Source organism: Hemiscyllium ocellatum, chromosome 2, assembly GCF_020745735.1.
Source record: "Hemiscyllium ocellatum isolate sHemOce1 chromosome 2, sHemOce1.pat.X.cur, whole genome shotgun sequence".
Taxonomy (NCBI): Eukaryota; Metazoa; Chordata; class Chondrichthyes; order Orectolobiformes; family Hemiscylliidae; genus Hemiscyllium; species Hemiscyllium ocellatum.
In genome coordinates this window covers 87,233,025-87,255,121 of record NC_083402.1, presented here as the reverse complement: position 1 = coordinate 87,255,121, position 22,097 = coordinate 87,233,025, and the positions used below count along the sequence as shown (strand labels likewise).

At 39.8% G+C, this 22,097-nt stretch overlaps 1 protein-coding gene across 2 annotated transcripts in view; it reads left to right on the top strand.

Annotated features, from left to right (window-relative positions):
* Nucleotides 1–22,097, top strand: part of LOC132823941 (ubiquilin-1-like) — a 56,791-nt gene that overhangs the window by 17,640 nt on the left and 17,054 nt on the right. For both annotated transcript variants that reach the window (XM_060838094.1, XM_060838085.1), the window contains exons 3-7: nt 10,123–10,274; nt 15,236–15,330; nt 17,357–17,619; nt 18,069–18,227; nt 21,279–21,468. In XM_060838094.1, the coding sequence (XP_060694077.1) occupies nt 10,123–10,274; nt 15,236–15,330; nt 17,357–17,619; nt 18,069–18,227; nt 21,279–21,468 (859 nt within the window). The remainder of the gene's footprint in view (nt 1–10,122; nt 10,275–15,235; nt 15,331–17,356; nt 17,620–18,068; nt 18,228–21,278; nt 21,469–22,097) is intronic.

Sequence of the window (22,097 nt, the reverse complement as noted above, 5' to 3'; positions counted from 1 at the left end):
TTAATCTGCACAATCCGCATCCTTTCTCCACCAGTAGTCTACATCTACCACACCCCCAACTTTCCCCCCCCCTCCCACAACTATAGTATAAATGCTGTCCTCTCCACACTTCAGAGCTGAAGTGAAGAGTCATTTAGACTTGAAAGGTTAGTTGCTCTCTCTCTCTGACCCATTGTGATCTCGAGCAGTTGTTTTTTTTCCCCCAGTAAAATCTAGGCCTGTTGTGTGGTTCAATGACTTTATGCAGCAAGTAGTTGAGTCATCAGATAAGAAAGATCTCACTTGTGATGCTTGATCCAGTGGCTCCTATCCATGGTCCAGAAAAACCAGCATCGGTGACTAAGGCAAATTGACGTTGCTAATGAAATTCTACTCTGCACTGACTCGGATTGGAAACTCTTTCATGTAACATGCAATTAAAGTAATTTTAAAATTTCAAGAATAATATTCAGTTTTAGAACAAAAATAAATAAAATGTTGATATACATACTGGGTCGTAAAGCATCTGTGAAGAAGAAAAAAGTGATTGTGTTCATCTTTGTCACTCCTAGAGATGGAGATCTAACAGGTATTTTAGTGAAATTATAGAAAGAATGTGACGCTTAAGAAGAGAAAGAACAAACTTCCATATTTACCAAATGCCCCATAATACTTCTGAGTTAATTAGTACTTTTGAAAACTAATGCTATGGATGTTAGAAACCTGAAACAAAAACATGCTGAAAAAAATCTCAGATTCAGCAACATCTCAGATAAGAAACAGTTAATGTTTCAATAAGATAGAGGGCTTGATGAGGTGCTGCAATGATAACCTCTCTCGCAATGTCGGCAAAACGAGAAAACTGATAATTGAGTTCACAAAGAAAGGAAGAGATTGTGCCCTCATTTACATTAGCGGAGCAGGGGTTGAGTGTGTCAAGAGCATCAAGTTCCTCGGAGTGATGACAACCGACAACCTGTCATGGATTTCTCATGTAGATGTGACAGCCAAGAAGGCGCAACAACATCCTCTTCCTCCAGCTGCTCGGGAAAGTTGGCATGTCCATAAGAACACACTCCAACTTTTATAGATGCACCATAGAAAGCCTACCATCCAAGTGCATAATGGCCAGGTATGGCAACATATCTGTCTAGGACGACAAGAAACTCCAGAAGGTTGTGTGCACAGCCCAGATCATCACAGAAGCCAACCTCCCATCAATGGAACAGAAAGTAAGGACTGTGGATGCTCGAGATCACAGTTGAGAACGTGGTGCTGGAAAAGCACAGCAGGTCACACAGCATCCGAGGAGCAAGAGAATTGATGTTTCAGGCATGGGCCCTTCACCTTGATGCTGCCTGACCTGCTGTGCTTTTCTAGCACCACACACTCAACTCCCATCTACGAACTCCATTTATACCTCTTGTTGTCAGGAAAAGGCTGACAACATCATCAAAGACCTATCCCACTCCAGTATGTGCCCCCTCAACCTCTTCTGTCAGCCAGAAGTTATAGAAGCTTGAACACATGGACCAGCAGATTCATGAACGGCTTCTTCCCTGCTGTTGTTAGATTGCTGAATGAGCTGTCTAACTTCAAATACATAATGCTGATCTTGTTAACATTGATATTGTCTTGCATCCTGTGCAGTACAACCTGTATGCTTCATTCTGTCCAAGTTTTTTTAACCTAAAATCCATATGTCCTTGCTTACTGTGGTCTGCCTGTACTGCTCGCAAACAAAGCTTATCATTGTATTTGGATACACATGATAGATCAAATGAAATCAAGTTAGTGATCTTTCATCAGAACTGATTAATGACTGGGACAGGGGCTGCTGTTGTGTTGCTGAAGGAGAGATGAGAACTAGTCAACACTTTAAATTAATGGATCTCCCATTTAAGATGGTCTGGATTTTTTTGAGGTTTGAGCATCTTTGGACCACTCCTTCCAAGAGAGTTGTTGCATGCTTTTAAACTAGTGATAGCTAGATTCTTGACTAATGAGGCATTCAGCCCAGCTGGTCCATGCTGTTGTTTATGCTCCCTTCTCATTTTTCCATTTTTTTTTCTCATTGAAATCTTCATTTATTGTTTATTTCATCCTTTCTCAAAGATTACCTCTGTTCCCTTTAAGTATGTGCAGAAGTATAGGCAAACAAAAACATAATGGGGAAAAAAGAAGTAGTGAATAGCAGATCTGAAATGCAAAAAGGAAAACTGCATTCTTGTAACTTAAAGTTCTCCTGGATGTGGACAATGCTGGTAAACTATTATTGTTCAACCCAGCTATCATTGAGTGGCAGCTTTCTTGGAATTGTTTTTACAACTGGTGACTCGTTTGTCTGCAGAGCGCACTACTTGTTAATCAGGTAGTGCCATTAGTTGGACCGAGCATACAAGCAGAATCCTTAATCCAAAGGAAGTATGTTATCCCTGAAATTCAACTGACTGACCTCTTTGAAGTTGCTGCCCAATCTGCTCAGCATTTCCATCTTATATTATTTTTACTCTTATTTTTGTGTTTATTCAGGATATTAGTGAACCAGTTGGATTTTTACAATACTGCATTTTTTTTTCTGGAGTGAAATCACAAGTCAGACATCAAATTGAACCTCACGTCTTGTCATAGTGGAATTTGAACTTGTCTCCTGGATTGTCAAGGAGTAAGTGAGGACTGCAGATGCTGGAGATCAGAGCTGAAAATGTGTTGCTGGAAAAGCGCAGCAGGTCAGGCAGCATCCATGGAGCAGGAAAATCGATGTTTTGGGCATGAGCCCTTCTTCAGGAATGAGGAAAGTGTGTCCAGCAGGCTAAGGTAAAGGGTAGGGAGGAGAGACTTTGGGGAGGGGCGTTGGAAATGCGATAGGTGGAAGGAGGTCAAGGTGAGGGTGACAGGCCGGAATGGGTGTGGGGGCGCGGAGAGGTCAGAAAGAAGATTGCAGGTGAGGAAGATGGTGCTGAGTTCAAGGGATTTGACTGAGACAAGGTGGGGGGAGGAGGGGAAATGAGGAATCTGGAGAAATCTGAGTTCATCCCTTGTGGTTGGAGGCAGAGATGAGGTGTTCTTCCTCCAACCGTCGTGTTGTTATGGTCTGGCTCAGTCCTGTTGCCAGACCATAGCAACACAACGGCTGGAGGAAGAGAACCTCCTCTTCCGCCTAGGAACCCTCCAACCACAAAGGATGAACTCGGATTTCTCCAGATTCCTCATTTCCCCTCCTCCCCCCACCTTGTCTCAGTCAAATCCCTCGAACTCAGCACCATCTTCCTCACCTGCAATCTTCTTCCTGACCCCTCTGCCCCCCCACACCCATTCCGGCCTGTCACCCTCACCTTGACCTCCTTCCACCTATCGCATTTCCAACGCCCCTCCCCCAAGTCTCTCCTCCCTACCCTTTTACCTTAGCCTGCTGGACACACTTTCCTCATTCCTGAAGAAGGGCTCTTGCCCGAAACGTCGATTCTCCTGCTCCATGGATGCTGCCTGACCTGCTGCGCCTTTCCAGCAACACATTTTCAGTTCCTGGATTGTCTGTCAGTCTGATACACTGTTTGTAGCCTAGATCTGCAAGTGTTGTTAACACTGACCCAAAATCTTCATTCTCATTTTTGTTTCTGTTGAATTTCTGCAGTTTGCCTTCCATCAAATTTATTTCAAAATGCTCATTTGTATAGTTTGAGCTTACTGACCAGTCTCATTCCTAGACAACCTCTCGAGGTTGATCTTGAAATGTTTGAAAGAGCCTAGAATTGACCAGATGGGATATTGTACTTGGTTTAAGATAGTACCAGGTCACTATTTATTGACTTGTCCATACTTTGGACAAATTGAAATGATATATGGTGGATTTAAATTTGGAAACTGGTGGGTTTTAATGGAAATGCAAATGATATTATTGTAGGATTCAATGTATAATGAAGACTTTTTCATTGAGAAGAAATGTAAAGAACCAGCTGAAAGTAGATATGTATTTTGCAGTCATAGAGATATACAGCACGGGAATGGACTCTTCGGTCCAACTTGTCCATGCCGACCAGATATCCCAACCCAATCTAGTGCCACCTGCCAGCACCCGGCCCATATCCCTTCAAACCCTTTCTATTCATATACCCATCTAGATGCCCTTTAAATGTTGCAATTGTACCAGCCTCCCCCACTTCCTCTGGCAGCTCATTCCATACACGTACCACCCTCTGCATGAAAATGTTGCCCCTCTCACCCTAAACCTGTGCCCTCTGGTTCTGGATTCCCCACCCCAGGGAAAAGACCTTGTCTATTTATCCTAGCCATGCTCCTCATGATTTTTATAAACCTCCAGAAGGTCACCCCTCAGCCTCTGACGCTCCAGGGAAAACAACCCTAGCCTATTCAGCCTCTCCCTATAGTTCAAATTCTCCAATCCTGGCAACATCCTTGTTTTAATCACTGGTATATTTCTTTGTTGTGAATCATTAAACTATTCTCTGAAACATCTGCCATTGTTTGCCAACTGTCTTATTTGCGAACTCCTTTCCCAGTCCACTCCATTCAGGTTTGCCCTCATTTCTTTTTAATTACTCAACATACATTTAGCACAGGTATCTTCTAAACAAATTTCTAACTTTCATACTGCATGCTAAATTCCATCGTGTTAAGGTCACTATTTCCAAAGGCAACCTTTACTTTGAGATAATTTATGATACCTGCCTTGTTAAACATTACCAGATGCAAAAAACGTTGACCACAACATATTATTTGAGGACATGTCTTATATCTGTAACTGGCATATATCTCATTTTAAAACCACCTCCCTCTTCTATTTTAAAGTTTTCTCTGCAGTCCTTGATATTCAATTTGCCAGATTACAGTTTTGGTGAAGCCCATTCCACTGATACAGCACCCTTCAACCTCAGTACTGATAGAAGTCTCCCATGAACTGAAATCCATTCCACCTCTAAGCGCATGTGAGTTTATGTACCTTATGCCAGTTTGCCTGTTACTCAGGTTGCACTAGCTTATATTTATAGATATTTGTCTCACTTGCAAATAGAAAGTGTAGTTAAAAAGGACAAAATGCAGATTTAGAACAGCAGCATGTGTGTAGTTAGATAATTCTTTCAAAAAGCCAACACAGGCAAGATGGGCTGACCAAGTTCCTTCAGTGATGTAAAATTTTTGATTCAGGCAACCTGATCTCTAACTTGCCTTTTGATTATTGGTAGTTAACTGAGCACTGGAGTAGGAGTGATCGCTAATCATTTGCTTCAGATTTACCCCCATCACCAAAGGGCAGCACCAGGCATCTGTTCCACACCTCGTGAAATTGTGGTTTTCTTACTCATTCATGGGCTAGAAAGAATGCAAATAGGAGCAGGAGTAGGCCACTCAGTCCTTCAAGCTGGTCCTCTATTCAATGTGATCACAGCTGATCATCCAACTCAGTACTCTGTTCCTGCCTTCACCCCATACCCTTTGATTCCTTTAGCCCTGAGAAATGTATCCTGTCCCACCATCAGGACAGAACCCTAGATAGCTAGCTAATATTGAATCAAAATCTGTCCGTATTGAATGCAAATTGGCGAAAGTACTGAGGTGATCTTTACAACCTGAAAAAGATGCATTAATAACGCCCCTGTCTTCTGTGTGTTAACCAGTTCTCAACCCACACTTACATCTCACCTCTACCTCTACCATCGGGATGTGGGCATCACTGGCTTAGCCATCCCTAGACCTGGAAAGGGCATCGTGAGCTGTCGTCTTGAATCTCTGCAGTCCATATGGTTTAGGAAAACCCTCAGTGTTGCTTGGAGCTCCAGGACTTTGACCTAGCAACAGTGAAGAAATGGTGATACATTTGTGGGCAGCACGGTGGCACAGTGGTTAGCACTGCTGCCTCACAGCGCCTGAGACCCGGGTTCAATTCCCGACTCAGGCGACTGTCTGTGTGGAGTTTGCACGTTCTCCCCGTGTCTGCGTGGGTTTCCTCCGGGTGCTCCGGTTTCCTCCCACAGTCCAAAGATGTGCGGGTCAGGTGAATTGGCCATGCTAAATTGTCCGTAGCATTAGGTAAAGGGTAATATGTAGGGGTATGGGTGGGTTGCGCTTCAGCGGGTCGGTGTGGACTTGTTGGGCCGAAGGGCCTGTTTCCACACTGTAAGTAATCTAATCTAATCTATTCTAATCTCCAAGGCTGGGAAGGGAGTTTGCCCATGTTTGTGTCTCTACTACTCTTGTCTTTCTAGATGGTCAATCTCACAGATTTAGAAGGTGCTGTTGGAGGAGCCTTGGTGAGTTGCTGCAGTCCATCATGTAGATAGTACAGACTGCCATTATTTGTAGATGGTTGGGAAGTGATTGCTTAAGATGTTAGAGGTAGTGCCAATCAAGTGGCTGTGTCTCCTGAGTGCTGTACAGCTTTTTTTTTTGTGTTGTATAACTCATTCAGGCAAATGAAAAGCATTCCATCATACTCCTTACTTGCTGTTTGTCGATAGTAGGATCGAGGAGTCATGGCATGAGTTCCTTGCCACAGTATTTCTCAGCCCTGACCTGTTCTTATAGCCACTGTATTTATATGGCAAGTCCAGTTGAGTTTATGGTCACTGATAACCCCAAGGATGTTGATAGCATGATGGTGCTAGTAGATGCACAATTTGAACCCAATAACATGTTGGAAACAGCATGTTGACAAAGTACTACATCACTGTGCAAGGGCAGAAGGACAGCCTGATAAAAGATCAACTACTTTCTGGCACATTAGATAATCAAACAAGCCACTTCATGCATAACAAGAAGGATTTGTGTTCAGAATGATTTTGGTCACAGTAATAGATAAGAATGCAGAAGATTGTATTTTCATTTGTGTTCGATTGACCCGAGAGCTGTTTTATATTTGTAGATCTGGGTGGGCATTGTAGTTTTATTTGGACTACAGTGAGGGGGTTTTGATTACTGAGCTGTTTTACGCTGCAATAGATGTGGAATAGTCCAGGCTGCTTGGCTGATGTGAACAACATTTTTTTTAGATTACTTAGTGTGGAAACAGGCCCTTCGGTCTAACAAGTCCACACCAATCCGCTGAAGCGTAACCCACCCAGACCCATTCTCCTATATTTACCCCTTCACCTAACACTATGGGCAATTTAGCATGGCCAGTTCACCTAACCTGCACATGTTTGGATTGTGGGAGGAAACCAGAGCACCTGGAGGAAACCCACGCAGACATGGCAAGAATGTGCAAACTCCACACAGAGTCGCCTGAGGTGGGAATTGAGCCCGGGTCTCTGGCCCTGTGAGGGAGCAGTGCTTGCCACTGTGCCGCCCATGTTGCCTTTTAATCAATATTTCACCTGTGCACTGTCTACAAACAGTACTTATTTTCAGATTTAAAATGTTTACTTTGTTTGCATTGCAATGCGTAACTATTCCAATATTCAAGGGTGATTAGGCTTTATAGTGTATGTCCTCCAGCTTTTTATTTGTATTGTCTGTTTGTGGTAGTGTAAAGGCTTACTAATGTTAATGGCAGTTTTTAGAAAATGATGTCAGTCATCTTTAAACTGTACATTATAAGAATGGCTCCTCTTTACCAGAGATTCAGATATTAGCCTTGTCTAATTGGATATTTAATTTACTCATCTCCATTTGTCTTGTTAATTGTATGATATGAAGGAAAGAAAATTGCATTTGCATTAATATTATGTGAAGAACTTTAATCTAGTACTTCAAATTGCTTCATCATTGTCATTACTAATTTTCTGCTTAATGCTAATTCCAAATACATTTTAGGTTGTGTTTGGTTTCATTGGGTGCTTTTTAATAGTTGAGGCATAATTCATAAGGTTCATGTGCAAGCACCATGAGCATGTATCATCCTTTTAAATTATCCTATTTCATTTTTTGATGCAAAATAGCAATGTCAGACTAGTTTGTGCTAATTTCAAGCCTCTTGAGTGTATAATATTCATACTGTGCCCAGCCCCAATACAGCACTGAGCTTATAAAGTTTATTTAGCAATTGTCTTTGCTAATCTGTAGCATGCTATATCACTGTAGTATCCCTTGATAAATAAACTTCAAATCCTAGGTGCCAGTAAAAAAGCATATTCTGCAAAAATTAAGATAACATTGATTCCTTGTATCCAGATCCCAGTGAAGGTGATTGCTTTTCTTTCGATTTTGTTTCTTCATTACTTTTAAGTACCAGTTTGTTACAACTGTTGTTAAAATGATTGATTCTGTAATTGCACTGACAAGTCCATGTTACATAATAAAAAAAACATGATTCTAGTATTATGTTATTTCTTTATTATTTAGTTCACAATTTATTACAAGACTCCAGTATCATGTTTCATGTTTCTAGCATGACTGTAGCAAGTAGTGCTTTACTGAAAACTCTTGTACCTCCACTGAATATTAAACCACAATTTTGAACAACACGCAGATGAAGCTAGTATAATGACAACATGGACACGAAAATATACTGTACTCTGTTCATCTTACCCTCCCAAATCATTTTATTATCATGGTTGGATCGTCCATAATAAGTTCTTAATCATACTTTCTCTATAAACGTTGACTTGACCATATTTTTCAGACTCTTAAAGGAAGGTCACTTAGTCCTGTTTTAACTAGACCTGTTTCACAAAGTTCTCCAGTTGAACAATACTGAAAGGATTTCCTTAAGTTCTCACCTTCCAATAACAACATGCAATATCACAATATCGATGGTACTTCATGTTCTCATTCTTAGTTAATATCACTGGGCAGTGGTAGGGAGTCACATCTCCATCCTGGCGTCAATGCTGTGGCTGAGATCCACTGCACTTCCAATTTGAGGGAGTGTTTGCTTTCCATTTTTATTAGATGTGTCTGTGCCACGTACCAAGCAGCAACTGAATTGACATTTCGGGTCTTTTGTAGGTGTAGCTCAGAAACAGGCCTGATTTTCAACATCGCATCTGCAAGTTTGGCATGAGAAACTAGCTTTCAGCCTTCGGTTTGAAAACAAGATTAAGATCAGGTGTTTTGTTTACTAGCACCAAATTCTCAACTTCAGTGTTTGCCTGGGTAGCAGTTAGAAATCTAGCCCCCTGCAATCTTCCTGTATTCAAGAATGTACCAGGTGTTTTCTCGTCAGCCTGTTCAGAGATGCTGTTATATACTGCTGGAGCCCAGGCCCCCTGGGAACTCCCACTGCACCAGAAGTCCTATTGATCTTAATTCTCTACTTTGTGAGAAGTAGCTCTGGACTAGTTTGTCTCCCTTCCTTGCTGCCAAGTTTGTCATTTATTGATTTTACTTGAGCACAAACTGTAAACAGCAGAAATATGCTAATTATTCAATATGTTAAAATATGAACATTGGTCAACATTCTTCATTCCTTTCCTGAAGTCTTCTGAATTTCTGGACCTTGCTGAATAAAATGTTCCCTTTCCCAGTGTTCTTACTTGTGCTTCTATAATACTACAGATACTGTTTGCACCAGAAACTGCTTACAATGAACCTAGATCCACTCACCATAAATATAGCTTGTGATAAGTATTTTTAATGTTCTGACAAAGGCTAACTTTCTTACCCTAATAAGTATAATCTAATATATTGAAACAATCTGTTCTAGGTAACAGCTGTTATTAATGTATGCTATTTTCCATAGTTAATTTCCAAAGATACTGTATCCATAGTAACAATATTCTGTGAATTTGTAAGGATACAATGTGTCTTGTTTTGAAAGCAAAGTCGCAGCAAACTGACCCATTTTCTGCTGAAATTCAATATTGCCATGTTAGATTGTTTGTGGTGTCCAGGGATGTGCAGTCTAGGTGAATTAGCCCTGGGAAATGCAGGATTACAAGGATGGGGTTGGGGGGGGTGGTGTGGTGGGTGAGGTTTCCTTTTCTTTGGAGAGTCGGTATGGACTGAATGGCCTTACACTGTAGGGATTATGTGATTATATTTCCTCGTACTTACAGATGGCTCTTTTTTTTTGTCCTGTTGTTCTGACCTGCGTCCAAATTGACTTGCTAACTGACAAGAATGGAATCAGTTTGCATCCCAGGGACTGCCTGTACTTGTCTATTAGTGTCTGAAACAACAGCCCGATGTTAAAGATTATTACTTAAAAGTAATTACTGTCTCGTCTCTTTTTTTTTAAAAAAAAAGTTCAAGCAAGATATATCGAAACGATTCAAAGCACAACCAGAACAACTTGTGCTGATATTTGCTGGAAAAATCCTTAAAGATGTCGACACACTTGCGCAGCATGGAATACAAGATGGACTTACAGTTCATTTAGTTATCAAAACTCAAAACAGGTAAATACCCATTTGCACTGTGAGATTCATATCAAACTCTGTGAAAGGGAATTGGCTGGTCAAAGTACAATCCAGGGTATCTGCAGACCTGTTTAAGTTAACTATTATGAACCATTGCAGCTAAGAATGCTGCTGAGTATATATGAAGTTGCTTCAGTGTTTGCATCTACTTTTGAGTAGAAGATGTAATAGCTGGCAGAAAACCTTTTTATTTGATTCAGAAAGATACCTGGAGTATCTTAGCCAAGTCACTTCACTGAAATGACAATTTTCCCATTGTGCTTCTGCTGGCTCTAAAGAGATCCAATTGGCCATATTGCCTTGTTTCTGTTCTGTAGCTCAAACATTTTCGCTTCAAATGTTTATCTAATATTTCTTTTGTAAGTTACTGAAGCTGCTTTAACCATCTCCTCTGGTAGGGCATTTGCAGGTCCTAGCAACTTTTGCTTGTACAAACAAAATGAAGTTTTTCTCATGTCATTACCTTTTGTTTTGGCAAATATTTAAGCCCCCCCTCCCAAGTTAATGATGCTGCTTCTGCTAGAAACTGATGGTATATCTCCTCTCTGAGTATTTGCAGTGACTCAGCCTTTCCAATTCTCAATGGTAAAGAATTACAAACATTCACTACTCCAAGATAAGAAATTCCTTCATAATCTCAGTTTTAAATGACTATCTGTTTATTCTGTGACTATGTCCTCGTTCAAGCTCTGTCCGTTATTGGAAGCATAATTTTAACACGACAATGTTAAAAATCTCAATATTGTCTGTTTTAGTAAAATCACCTTCTAAATTGTAAAGGCCTAATCTGGTCGTTTTAAATTATTACCTTTTATCCCCGTAATCAGCCTACTAAATAATCTGTTAATTGTATTGTATATCAGGTGTGACGAGATGTGTCTTTAAGAGGGTTTTGTTCTGCCCTGTTTCTCTTGAAGAGGCATGTTGTAAACCTGGATTGAGGTTTCTGCTCGATGGAAAGCAGAGTAAATAATTTCTATGTTTTAAAAAATAGATAAAAGCATGAGTGGGTAGAGTTTTTTGCTTTCAGTTGTTGAAGCTGGGGTTTTGGAGTTGAGGCTGCTCGATGTAGTTTTCTCTCTGCTGCAAAAAGCTTGAGTTGCTGCTAGGCTTACTGTTTATTTTTTTCCTTTCTCTCCTGGACTGAGATAGCACATGATTGACTCTGTTTTGCTAAATTTACCTTTGCCAAGGGTGTGTTTATGGTATGCTACTATATTTGAACAGTTGATGATGACTGGTTGTTTAAATGTTATATTATTTTAAATATTTTGATAGGGTTAAAGTTGTGCTTTTTTCCTTTGTATTTTAAACATAGTAAGAATAAAGTGTGTTTTGCTTAAAGCCTTGTAGTTTGACCAGTCAGATCACATCTGGAATGCTGTGTCTTATACTTGCTTTTAAGCAATATTAGGGTCCATGCTATATCCTTTTGAGGGGGTTGAATCTGGTCCATAAGACAGTACATCCTTTCTTAGGGGGATCAGAACTGTACGCAGTGCTCCACGGGTAGCCTCAGCAACATGCTGTACAGTTGTAATAAGATTTATTTGTCAACTCCTAGCAATAAGAGGTCAAACTTCTATTGGCTTAATTCATTGTTGCACCTGCAATAGTAATTTTTCTTATGCTTCATATATAAGAACACCAAGATCCCTGTGCACTTTCTGGAGTCTATTTAATTAATAGTATGTTCCATCTGCCACAATTTTGCCCGTTCACTTAACTTCTAGATGTCTTGTTGCAAATTCCTGATATCCTCATGACAGCATGCCCTGCCATCTGTTTTTGTATCAAGTTTGGATACATCACATATTTGCCCCTCCTCCAAGTCATTAATATAGATGGCAAATGAATGAGGCCATAGGATTGATCATGTATTTTCAGCTTGGAAAAATACCCATTGATCCCAACTCTATCTTGTGTTTTTAAAATATCCTCAATCCATGCTAATATGTTACTCCCAATATCCTGAATTCCTACCCTTTGCAATAAACCTTTGTGGCATTTTATTGAATGCCCCTGGAAATCCAAATACACTAACCCTAACCTTAGCAATTCCACTTTATGAACTTTGCTATTTACGTGTTGAAACAGCTCTAGCAGATTTGTCAACTGGCAGATGTTAAGCTAACTGACTTATAGTTTCCTGCTTTCTGTCTCCCTTGAACAGGGATGTCACAATATCAGCTTCTCAATCTACTGGAACCTCCTGGAGTCCAGTGAGTTCTGGAGCATTTCTCCCTAATCTACCTTTAAAACCCTTAAATGCAAAACCTTCAGCAGTAACTACTTCTGTTTCTTATTCCTGTTCAGAAATATTGAGGTTAAACATAATCGGGGGGGTTGGAGACAAACAAGTTTCAGTCATTTGACTTTGGGCATTGTTCTATGTCTTTTTGCCACAGAATTGCATTTTATTTCTCCTGTCAGTTACTGTCTTTAGAACAATTTGAAAGATGCAATTGTAGAACGTTTGAGGCAATATTAGTATTTTAATATTTATTACTTTTGGTTGTTCAGGTGGGAATGTTTTAGTCAGGTGTGCAATCAGCCTAATGGGATGACGTCCCCTTTTTTGTTTTTGACATAGTTTGAAATCGAGTATTTGTGTTCAAGTTATTAAGAGCAGTGGTCCTAATATTGATCTGTTGGGGACACTAATATGCAGTCTGAGAAACAACAACCTATCTCTGTTCTGTCCCTTAGCCAATTCTGTATCTATGGAGCTGTTGCTCCTTTAATCCCATGCACTTTCTTTGAAAGTGCCACAGTGAAAATAGTTTGCTAAAGTCCACATAATAATGTCAATCACACTCCCTTCTTTAACTTTTGCAAAAAAGTGCTACCTGAACAAAAGATAAGCTAAAAAGCAAGGTCATCTTATGTCCCTTCATTATTTGGAATTGTCTGTAAAAACATAGAAGTTATGCGTTTAATTTATAATGCACAGCCATTTAAACCTCTAGAATTATGATGGTTAGGAATTCCAGGATTTTGAAAGGAAAATGTAGAGTTCAACTCCATTTCTTAAAACAGTACACCTTACATCTTCAGCTTTGGGTTTAATCCAATATTGACAAACTGGAAGTGCTGTCTGCCTGCTAACTGCAGGGGTATTACCAGAAGTGTTGGTGACCTTTCATTGACGATTGGGCATGAGCCTGGAGCACATTATTGCTTAGAAGTTGAGTTTATTTTGATAAAATCTCTTGAGACCATAGGGTTGCTATTGTTGGAAATGGAATTATGGTATAGTATATGAACATAAGAAATAGGAGCATCTGGTCCATTAATTCTTCTGTCATTCAATAAGACCATGGTTGCACTTATCCACCTGCTCACCATAACCCTTAACTCCTTTACTGTTCAAAAATCAATCTATCTTTGCCTTAAAAACATTCAATAAGGTGGCCTCAACTGCTTCACTGTGCAGAGAATTCCACAGATTCACAACTTTTTGGGTGAAGAGGTTTCTCCTCAACTCAATCTTAAATCTGCTCCTACTTGTTTTGGAGCTATGCCCCTTAGTTCTGGTTTCACCTGTGAGTGGAAACAACTTCCCTGTTTCTATCTTTTATAATTTAACATGTTCGTATAGGGCTCCCCCCCCCCCCCCCCCCCCCCCGCCAAACCTCCCTTTCACCCAAATTCCATTGAATATAGTTCCAATCTACCTAATCTCCCAACATATGCTCACCTTCTCAATTCTGGATTCAACTTAGTGAGCTGCCTCTGCACCCCTTCCAGTGCCAGTACATCCTTTCCCAAGTAAGGAGACCAGATGTGTATGTAGTACTCCAGGTGTAGCCTTACTAACACCCTATACTGCTGCAGCATAACCTCCCTATTTTTATATTCCATCTCTCTGCCAATGATGGGCAATATTCTGTTTGCCTTAATTACCTGCTGCATTTGCAAGCCATCTTTTTTGTGATTCATGCACAAGGACACCCAGGTCCCTCTGCACAGCAGCATGCTGCAATTTTTCCCCAATTAATAGCCGAGTTTGCTGTTATTCATACCAAAATGGGTGGCCTCACATTTGCCAAAATTGTACTCTATCTACTCTTGCCCACTCACTCAACCTACCTATATCCCTTCCTGGACTTTCGGTGAACTCTGCACATGTGCTCTACCACTCATCTTCATGTTATCTGCTAACTTTGACATGCTACACCTAGTCCCAACTCTAAATTATCTGTATAAATTATAAACAGTGTGGTCCCAGCATTGATCCCTGAGGCACACCACTAGCCAATCAGAAAACATCTCTTTATCCCCACTCTTTGCTTTCTGTTAGTTAACCAGTCTTATATCCATGCTTATACATTATCCATAATGCAGTGTGCGCCTTCATCTTATGCAGCAGCCTTTTGTGCAGTACTCTGTTTGAATGCCTTCTGGCAATCCAGATATAACACATATACCAGTTTCCCCATTGTTCACCGTGCTCATAATGTCCTTGAAGAATTTCAGTAACTAAGTTAAACAAGTTAACTTTGTCTTTCATGAACCTGTGTTGTGTCTGCCTGATGGAGCAATTTCTATATCAATGCCTTGCTATTTCTTCCTTGATTATAGATTCAAGCATTTTCCTCCCTACAGAGGTTAAGCTAACGGGCCTACAGCTACTCGCTTTTCACCCACCTCCTTTTTATTTGCGTCAAATTTGCTGTTTACCAATCTGCCGGAACCATCTCAGGCCAGCAAATTTTGGACATGGTAGGAGATGCTGTTCTGATGTGGACCTAAGGCACAATGTTAAGGAACCTCACTACTAAAGTTTGGGCTTGCTTGAGCTGAGATTAGATGTCTGAGATGTGTAGTTATCCATAACCTCACCAAAAATATACTTGACTGTGGTCAACTTGAAAGCATTCACATTCCACAAATTATCAAAACAACATTGTTCTAAAAAGTCTCCCATTGTCTTTAAGGCCTCCGGAGCAACAGAGCCAACCTGACAGCCAAAGCAGTACTGCAACTACTTCAGCAACGTCTAATAGTACAGCCTCAACTACCAGTAGCCTTGGTAAGTCTAATCAAAAATAAGTTAAACTAGTCTACAGAAGGCTACCAGCTTATCAGCTTGGTGGCCTGAGCACCAAGAGCCTGTTCAGTACTGTAAGCCCTAAATTCACTTCCAAATTATCTCCTTATTCATACAAATTTGTTAGATGCGAATGTGTTTACACAGTAAGAGAAAATCCCTTTCATTACCATGATCGTTAGTCTTCATTTGGTAAATATATGTTGCTTTTACAATCCTGTTAAAATTGATGCAGGTTGTATTTGAGATTGGGAAAGAATTAATGTATAGACAAAGCTAAGAAAACTTGACAAGGACAATGAGTCTGTCAAACATCCCATATCCTGAGAGTGCATTTTACAAGCACCATCATATTATATCTTTTGGATAAGACAGCAGCAATGTGAGGAAAACAGTTTAGGCTGCTTTAGGAAGAGCTCTGCAATGTATCTGTCAGATCCTTGAATGTAATCAGACAAGCTCCATCTTTTGCTTATGCTTCTGTGCCTTCAGAAGTCTTAATTTTTGTTATTTTGAGGAATGTCCTTTTTCACAATGATCTGTCATGTGCAACAAATTAAATTTTGCATTGGGGAAAGTAAAGCTATTTATGTTACTTTACTTATAACTATAGCCAACCTTCCAGCTCTAAGCCATGTCAGATGAAAAGTTGGAAGTAGCTTGTTGGAACCATGTAAATCACAAGTATATGGACGTAGATGGAATAGTGCAGGTTAGATGAGCTTCACATTGGTATCACAGGTCAGCACAACATCGAGGGCCAAAGGGCCTCTACAGCACTATAATGTTCTATGTTCTATCACAATGATAGGGACCTAGTTACTTTTGGCTTCCTGCTATAAAAGTATGTCAAAGTATGCGGAACTCACCTCCTGGCTTGTTAAAGCCTGTCCAGTGTACAGGCATGGTTTAGGGGTGTAATGGAATGCTCCCCGTTTGTCTGGATACTTAAAGCTTTAGCAATACTGAAGAAGCTTGACACCAACCAGGACCAAGCAGCCCACTTCCTTGGCATGATATCCTCAACTGATTACTCCCTCTGCCACTGATGCACAGCAGCAGTAGCAGCAGCAGCAGCAATGTGCACCATCTACATGATGCATCACAGGACGTTACATGGTTTCTTAGTACTTTACAAACTCTCAACCACCACCCTCTAGAAGGGCAAGGCCATGGGATGTATAGGAACATTATCACCTGTACATTTCTCTTCAAGCCACTTACAACCCTGACTTGGAAATATCACCATTCCTTCAATTTTGTTCATTCAGAATTTGAAGCTCCCTCCATAACAGGATTGTGGGCCTACATAAGGTACATGGACTGTGCAGTTCTAAAGGCAGTTCACCACTGCTTTGTCAACAGCAACGAGAGATGGGAAAAACATTCCTGACTCAGTCAGCAACACCAAAGCCCATAAAGAAATTTTTGACCAACTCTTTCTTTTTTTTTTCAAAACAACAATTGACAATGGTTTCCCAGTTCCCATTAGACTAGCTTTTTTTATTTACAGGTTTATGAATTGATAGCAAAGCCATTGAACATGCAGTGATGTGGCTAGATTCTCTCTTGAGCAAGGGTATTGCTCTGCATTTGTGTGGCATGAATATTACTTGCCACCTATAGCCCAAACCTGCATGATGTCCAGGTCTCTGCATGTGCACACTAAATACATCAGCATCTGACTATCAGAAATGGTGCCAAACATTATTGAATCATGCCTCACTTCTGACCTTTTAATGGCAGAAGGTCATTGATAAAACAACTGAAAATGGTTGGGCCTAGGAACTTTTACAGGGATGTCCTGTGGCTGAGATAATTAGCCTCCAATAATCTTTGTGTTTGGTATGACTGCAAGCCAATTCCTCTGAAGTTTATTCATTTGTGATTGCATGTGACAGTTGGCTGTCAAGTTCTGTTGAACCTATGATGTTTCCTTTGAAAAAAACACTTGTTTGAAGTATTTGAGTTATATTCCAGCAGTGACCTATTACCTTTTGTGTTCTAGGTGGATTGGGAGGACTTGCAGGTTTGAGCAGCTTGGGACTGAATTCTTCCAACTTCCTGGAATTACAGACTCAGATGCAGCGACAGCTTATGTCGAATCCAGAAATGATGTCTCAGATAATGGAAAACCCATTTGTACAGAATATGCTATCTAACCCAGACATGATGAGACAGTTAATTGTGACTAACCCACAGATGCAGCAGTTGATTCAGCGAAATCCAGAGATTAGTCACATGCTTAATAATCCAGACATAATGAGACAAGTAAGTCAGAATGAGCAAATGGAGAGATCACTTTTTTCCATGTCCTGAAAAAATAATTGTATTGCAAAAACTACTCTTTTTTCAGAACCGAGCAAATTAAATTCCCTTTTCACAATGCTAACAGGCTGAGGTGTCCTATGAAAACCTCAAGAAAGAAGGCAGGAGCAGTTCTAATTGCTGAATTGCTTTTCCTCGTTCTGTATATCTCCATACTTAGTACAATTTTACTTGTCTCAAATGCCGTGGGACTATATTTAATAGAAACTTGAAATAGATGGTCTTTTAAAAATGTTTTCATTGTAGCAAGTGTATTGATTCAAGCATAATTTTCAGTAAGTCTAAATTCTGTATATAGAGTTACTGTTTTGGCCATATTTTGTTTGCCTTTTTGAACACTTGTGCACTGTTGTCTGCCTGGTTAGTTTAACTATCGTTGTTTTTACAACTAGACTTTGGAACTTGCTCGAAATCCAGCTATGATGCAGGAAATGATGCGAAACCAAGACCGAGCACTTAGCAACCTAGAAAGTATCCCAGGTGGTTACAATGCTTTAAGGCGAATGTACACTGACATCCAGGAACCAATGTTAAATGCTGCCCAAGAACAGGCAAGTGAGCAATTATTGTCATTCCTTCACCAGGAAAAATTTTTTTAAAAAATTTTTGTTCCAGTTCCACATCCTAATTGGGTAGAATTACTGTGTTTGTGCCTTAATTTTTCTCTTATAAAGGCAGGTGGCATACATGAATGCTTAACTGCACACTAACCAAATTTTTGTCATACTTGTGTTACAATATGGATTAAAGAATTTGAATGTAATTTTCAGACTGATGGTACATGGTCCTAAGTTGCATGTTGATAATTTCTTTACATTTCAAGGACATTGATTCCTATGGTTTCTATTTTGGTTATGTATTTGTTTAATTTTTATAATTTTCTTTTAACTTAAGATAAAATTGGCCCCACTTATTCTTTGATCAACAAATGCTGAAGCGTCAATGATTTTTCTTCTGCACTGATTTATTTTGATGTGGAGTTGCTGATGTTGGACTGAGGTGGACAAAGTTTAAAAAAAAATCTCTCAACACCAGGTTATAGTCCAACAGGTTTATTTGGCAGTATGAGGTACTTGACAAAGAAGCAGCACTCCAAAAACTTGTACTTCCAAATAAACCTGTTGGACTATAACCTGGTGTTTTTACCTCAGATTTTTTTTATTTTAAATATTCAGTTGCAGACTTGGATAAATTTGAATTGAGATTAAATAGGCAATTCTGATTGTTGGAAGCTATCTTCAAAAAGGTTAATGCTTGGTCTTATTAAATCCAAGTTGGATGATACTATAAGTTTTAGTATTTATAATGACGCTTCAAAGAAATGTTCTCTTTTCAGAGTTTTTGGTTCCTGTCTGTTCTGTGCACATTACTTGAATAATGGATGAGTCAATACTGTTTGTTCACAAAAAACAAAATTGACTTTAGCCTGAATTGTAAATTGTTTCTCCGCACTGACATCCTCTTTTCCCTCGTTCCTGAAACAAAGTATTCGGGTTTTTAAAAATAATACAATTTTTTTTGTTAATTGAGTGCTGCTTTATTTAAAGACTGAGGGCAAATGATTTTTAAAGAAAGTTCTTGTGTGGAATGTTGGTGTAATTGGCAAGACCCATCCTTTGCTCATCCCTGGCTCTTTCTGAACTGATTGACTGCCTAGACCACTTCATAGGGCAGTTAAGTGCCACAGTGCTGTTGGTCTGGAGTCACGTGTGGACCGCGATTGCTTTCCCTAAAGGTCATTTGTGGATCAGATGGATTTTTGTACAATCAACAATGGTTATGTGATTGTCATTGGGCTTTTATTGGATTCAGCTTCCTGTGGGGTTCAAACCAGTCTACCCAGTGCATCAGTTTGGTTTCTGGATTACTCGTCAATTAAAATTACCACTGTACCAGAGCTCCCCAAATAAGCTGCAAGAGATTACTGCACATTGAAGAAGATTCATGTAGAAAATTAATTCACTCCAGAACGAGGTGCATCCTTCTAAAGTTTGGGCTGAAGCACATGGAGATCATTATTCTGCATCTAGCTGTACAACGTCTGACCCTGGTCTTTGCAGTATATGTTCCATTTGTCAATATGCCATACATTTAATGGGCTAAATGGCTACATTGTGTGTTATGATTCTAAGATTACATTTCTATGTAATGCAAAAAGCTAACTGTATCTATGAAATGTTCACTCTCAAACAATTCTACTGTTGCTGTAAACCTGAAATAAAGTCAAAAATGCTGTGAATATTCAGGTCAGGCAGCAATTGTGGAGAGATGTACCAGTTCTTTTAGCACACAGGCAGGAAAAAAAAGGCAAGACAAGTTGTAATAGTTGTGTTAGAATGGAGAATAGCAATGATAAGGTGACATGAATGATGGTGGAAGACAAAAAGACATGATGAAATCTAAAGAAACTAGAGATGAGTCTGGAAGAGTTGTCAGAAAAAAACTGAAACTCTCATTGTGATCTGAAATTGTAAACTCCATGTTAAAGCTGGAAGATTGTAAAATGCATCTTTTAAAAGATGAGATGGCGCTCCTTGAACTTGACTGGAAATCTGCAAAGTTGAGGTCTGAAATAGCTAGTGACCAAGAAGTTCAGAGTCATACTTATGAACTCAATGGATACATTAAACAATGAATTCGCCAAATTTGTGTTCGGGGAAGAAACCACGTGTAGATGATGGTGAACTAGTAGAGGCTCATATCTTGATCAACTGAAGGGAATAAATTATTTCAATTGTAGTAATCTACTCCATACTCAATACATGAAAACCCATAATTTGTTTACTAAATATATCCTGTTGCTCAAACCTCCCAACTATAAGAGCTTGTTGTAAAACCAAAATCCATAAAGCTGTTTTGCAAACAAGTGGCTAAATTATCAAAAGTTTTGAGTTAAATCAAGGAATAAACAATTTTCCAAATGATATTTTGCCAAAATGATTTGCTAAAAATTTGTTTGAAAAAGACCAGTTTAGTCAGCAAATCATATCTTGTGTGTACATGAAATTTGAAATTTTAAAACAAAAATTTGGTCACCCAGTTTTTGAAGTTGTGATGTTTTGGGCAGCACGGTGGCACAGTGGTTAGCACTGCTGCCTCACAGCGCCTGAGACCCGGGTTCAATTCCCGACTCAGGCGACTGACTGTGTGGAGTTTGCACGTTCTCCCCGTGTCTGCGTGGGTTTCCTCCGGGTGCTCCGGTTTTCTCCCACAATCCAAAGATGTGCGGATCAGGTGAATTGGCCATGCTAAATTGCCCGTAGTGTTAGGTAAGGGGTAAATGTAGGGGTATGGGTGGGTTGCGCTTCGGCGGGTCGGTGTGGACTTGTTGGGCCGAAGGGCCTGTTTCCACACTGTAAGTAATCTAATCTAATCTAAAAGCAATTTTTTTTTTTGGTGGTTAAATTAACTTCCAAAAGTAAATTCATGGCTGCTGTTGCCACCAGTTTAAAAATTGATTCTCGGGCTTTTTAAGTTTCAAAGCTTGAATGGGATGGTACAGGATGTTGGCAACATTTAAATGAAGGTTGAGCTATGTTTTTGATGTCAGTAAGTTGGAATATGATCTTTGTGAGGACTAAATTGTTTCATTTTTACTCTAGTTTGGGGGCAATCCCTTTGCATCCTTAGTAAGTAATCCTGATGGAGGTAATCAGCCATTACGCACAGAGAATCGAGACCCTTTGCCTAATCCCTGGGCTCCCCTGTCAAGTGCACAGACCCCTACAAGTACAACCACAAGTGGAACTACCAGTCAATCTACAGCGGCAAGTCTAGGAGCTGGATTGGGAGGTAAAGATCCTTTGTGAGCTCACGAGAGTGTAAGCATTCATTTGGCTCTGTTTCGTTACATTTTTAAAGTCATAAATTGCAAAAAATGATAAATTCATTAATGAGTTTATTAAATTGAATACTAGCCAGTACATGCTAGAATTGCATTTGTTTTGTTAAATTTGTCTTGCAAAGGAAACTGTGTATTAATGAGCGACAACTCAATTTTTAAAAAATAGTTTAATGTTTTGATGCCACAAAAGAAAAGGTTCCAAAGGCTTGCAGTGCACTACAAAGAAGTTCTTAATATAACAGATTTTTTAAAAAAAGACATTGCATCATCCTTCTTGAGAGCTCTCCTCTGCTGTGGTGCAGTGATTATGTATGCAGCAGTGCCAAGTGATAATTTGGTTTTCTTAATGGCAGGCATCTCCTGATAAGTATATTTCTTATTCTGTTTCCTTTTCTCTTTCCCTTTCCGGCTGTATCTCTTACACACTCATGTTGTTTTCCTATTTTTTTTAATCCCTCCCTCTTTACCTCTCCCATACCTGCACCACTGGTGTGCTAATCCTGGGAGTAGGAGCTCAGTTCCAGGGGCAACCTACTGGAACATCCATTGCCTACCTACATTTGTGAAGTCCTAAACT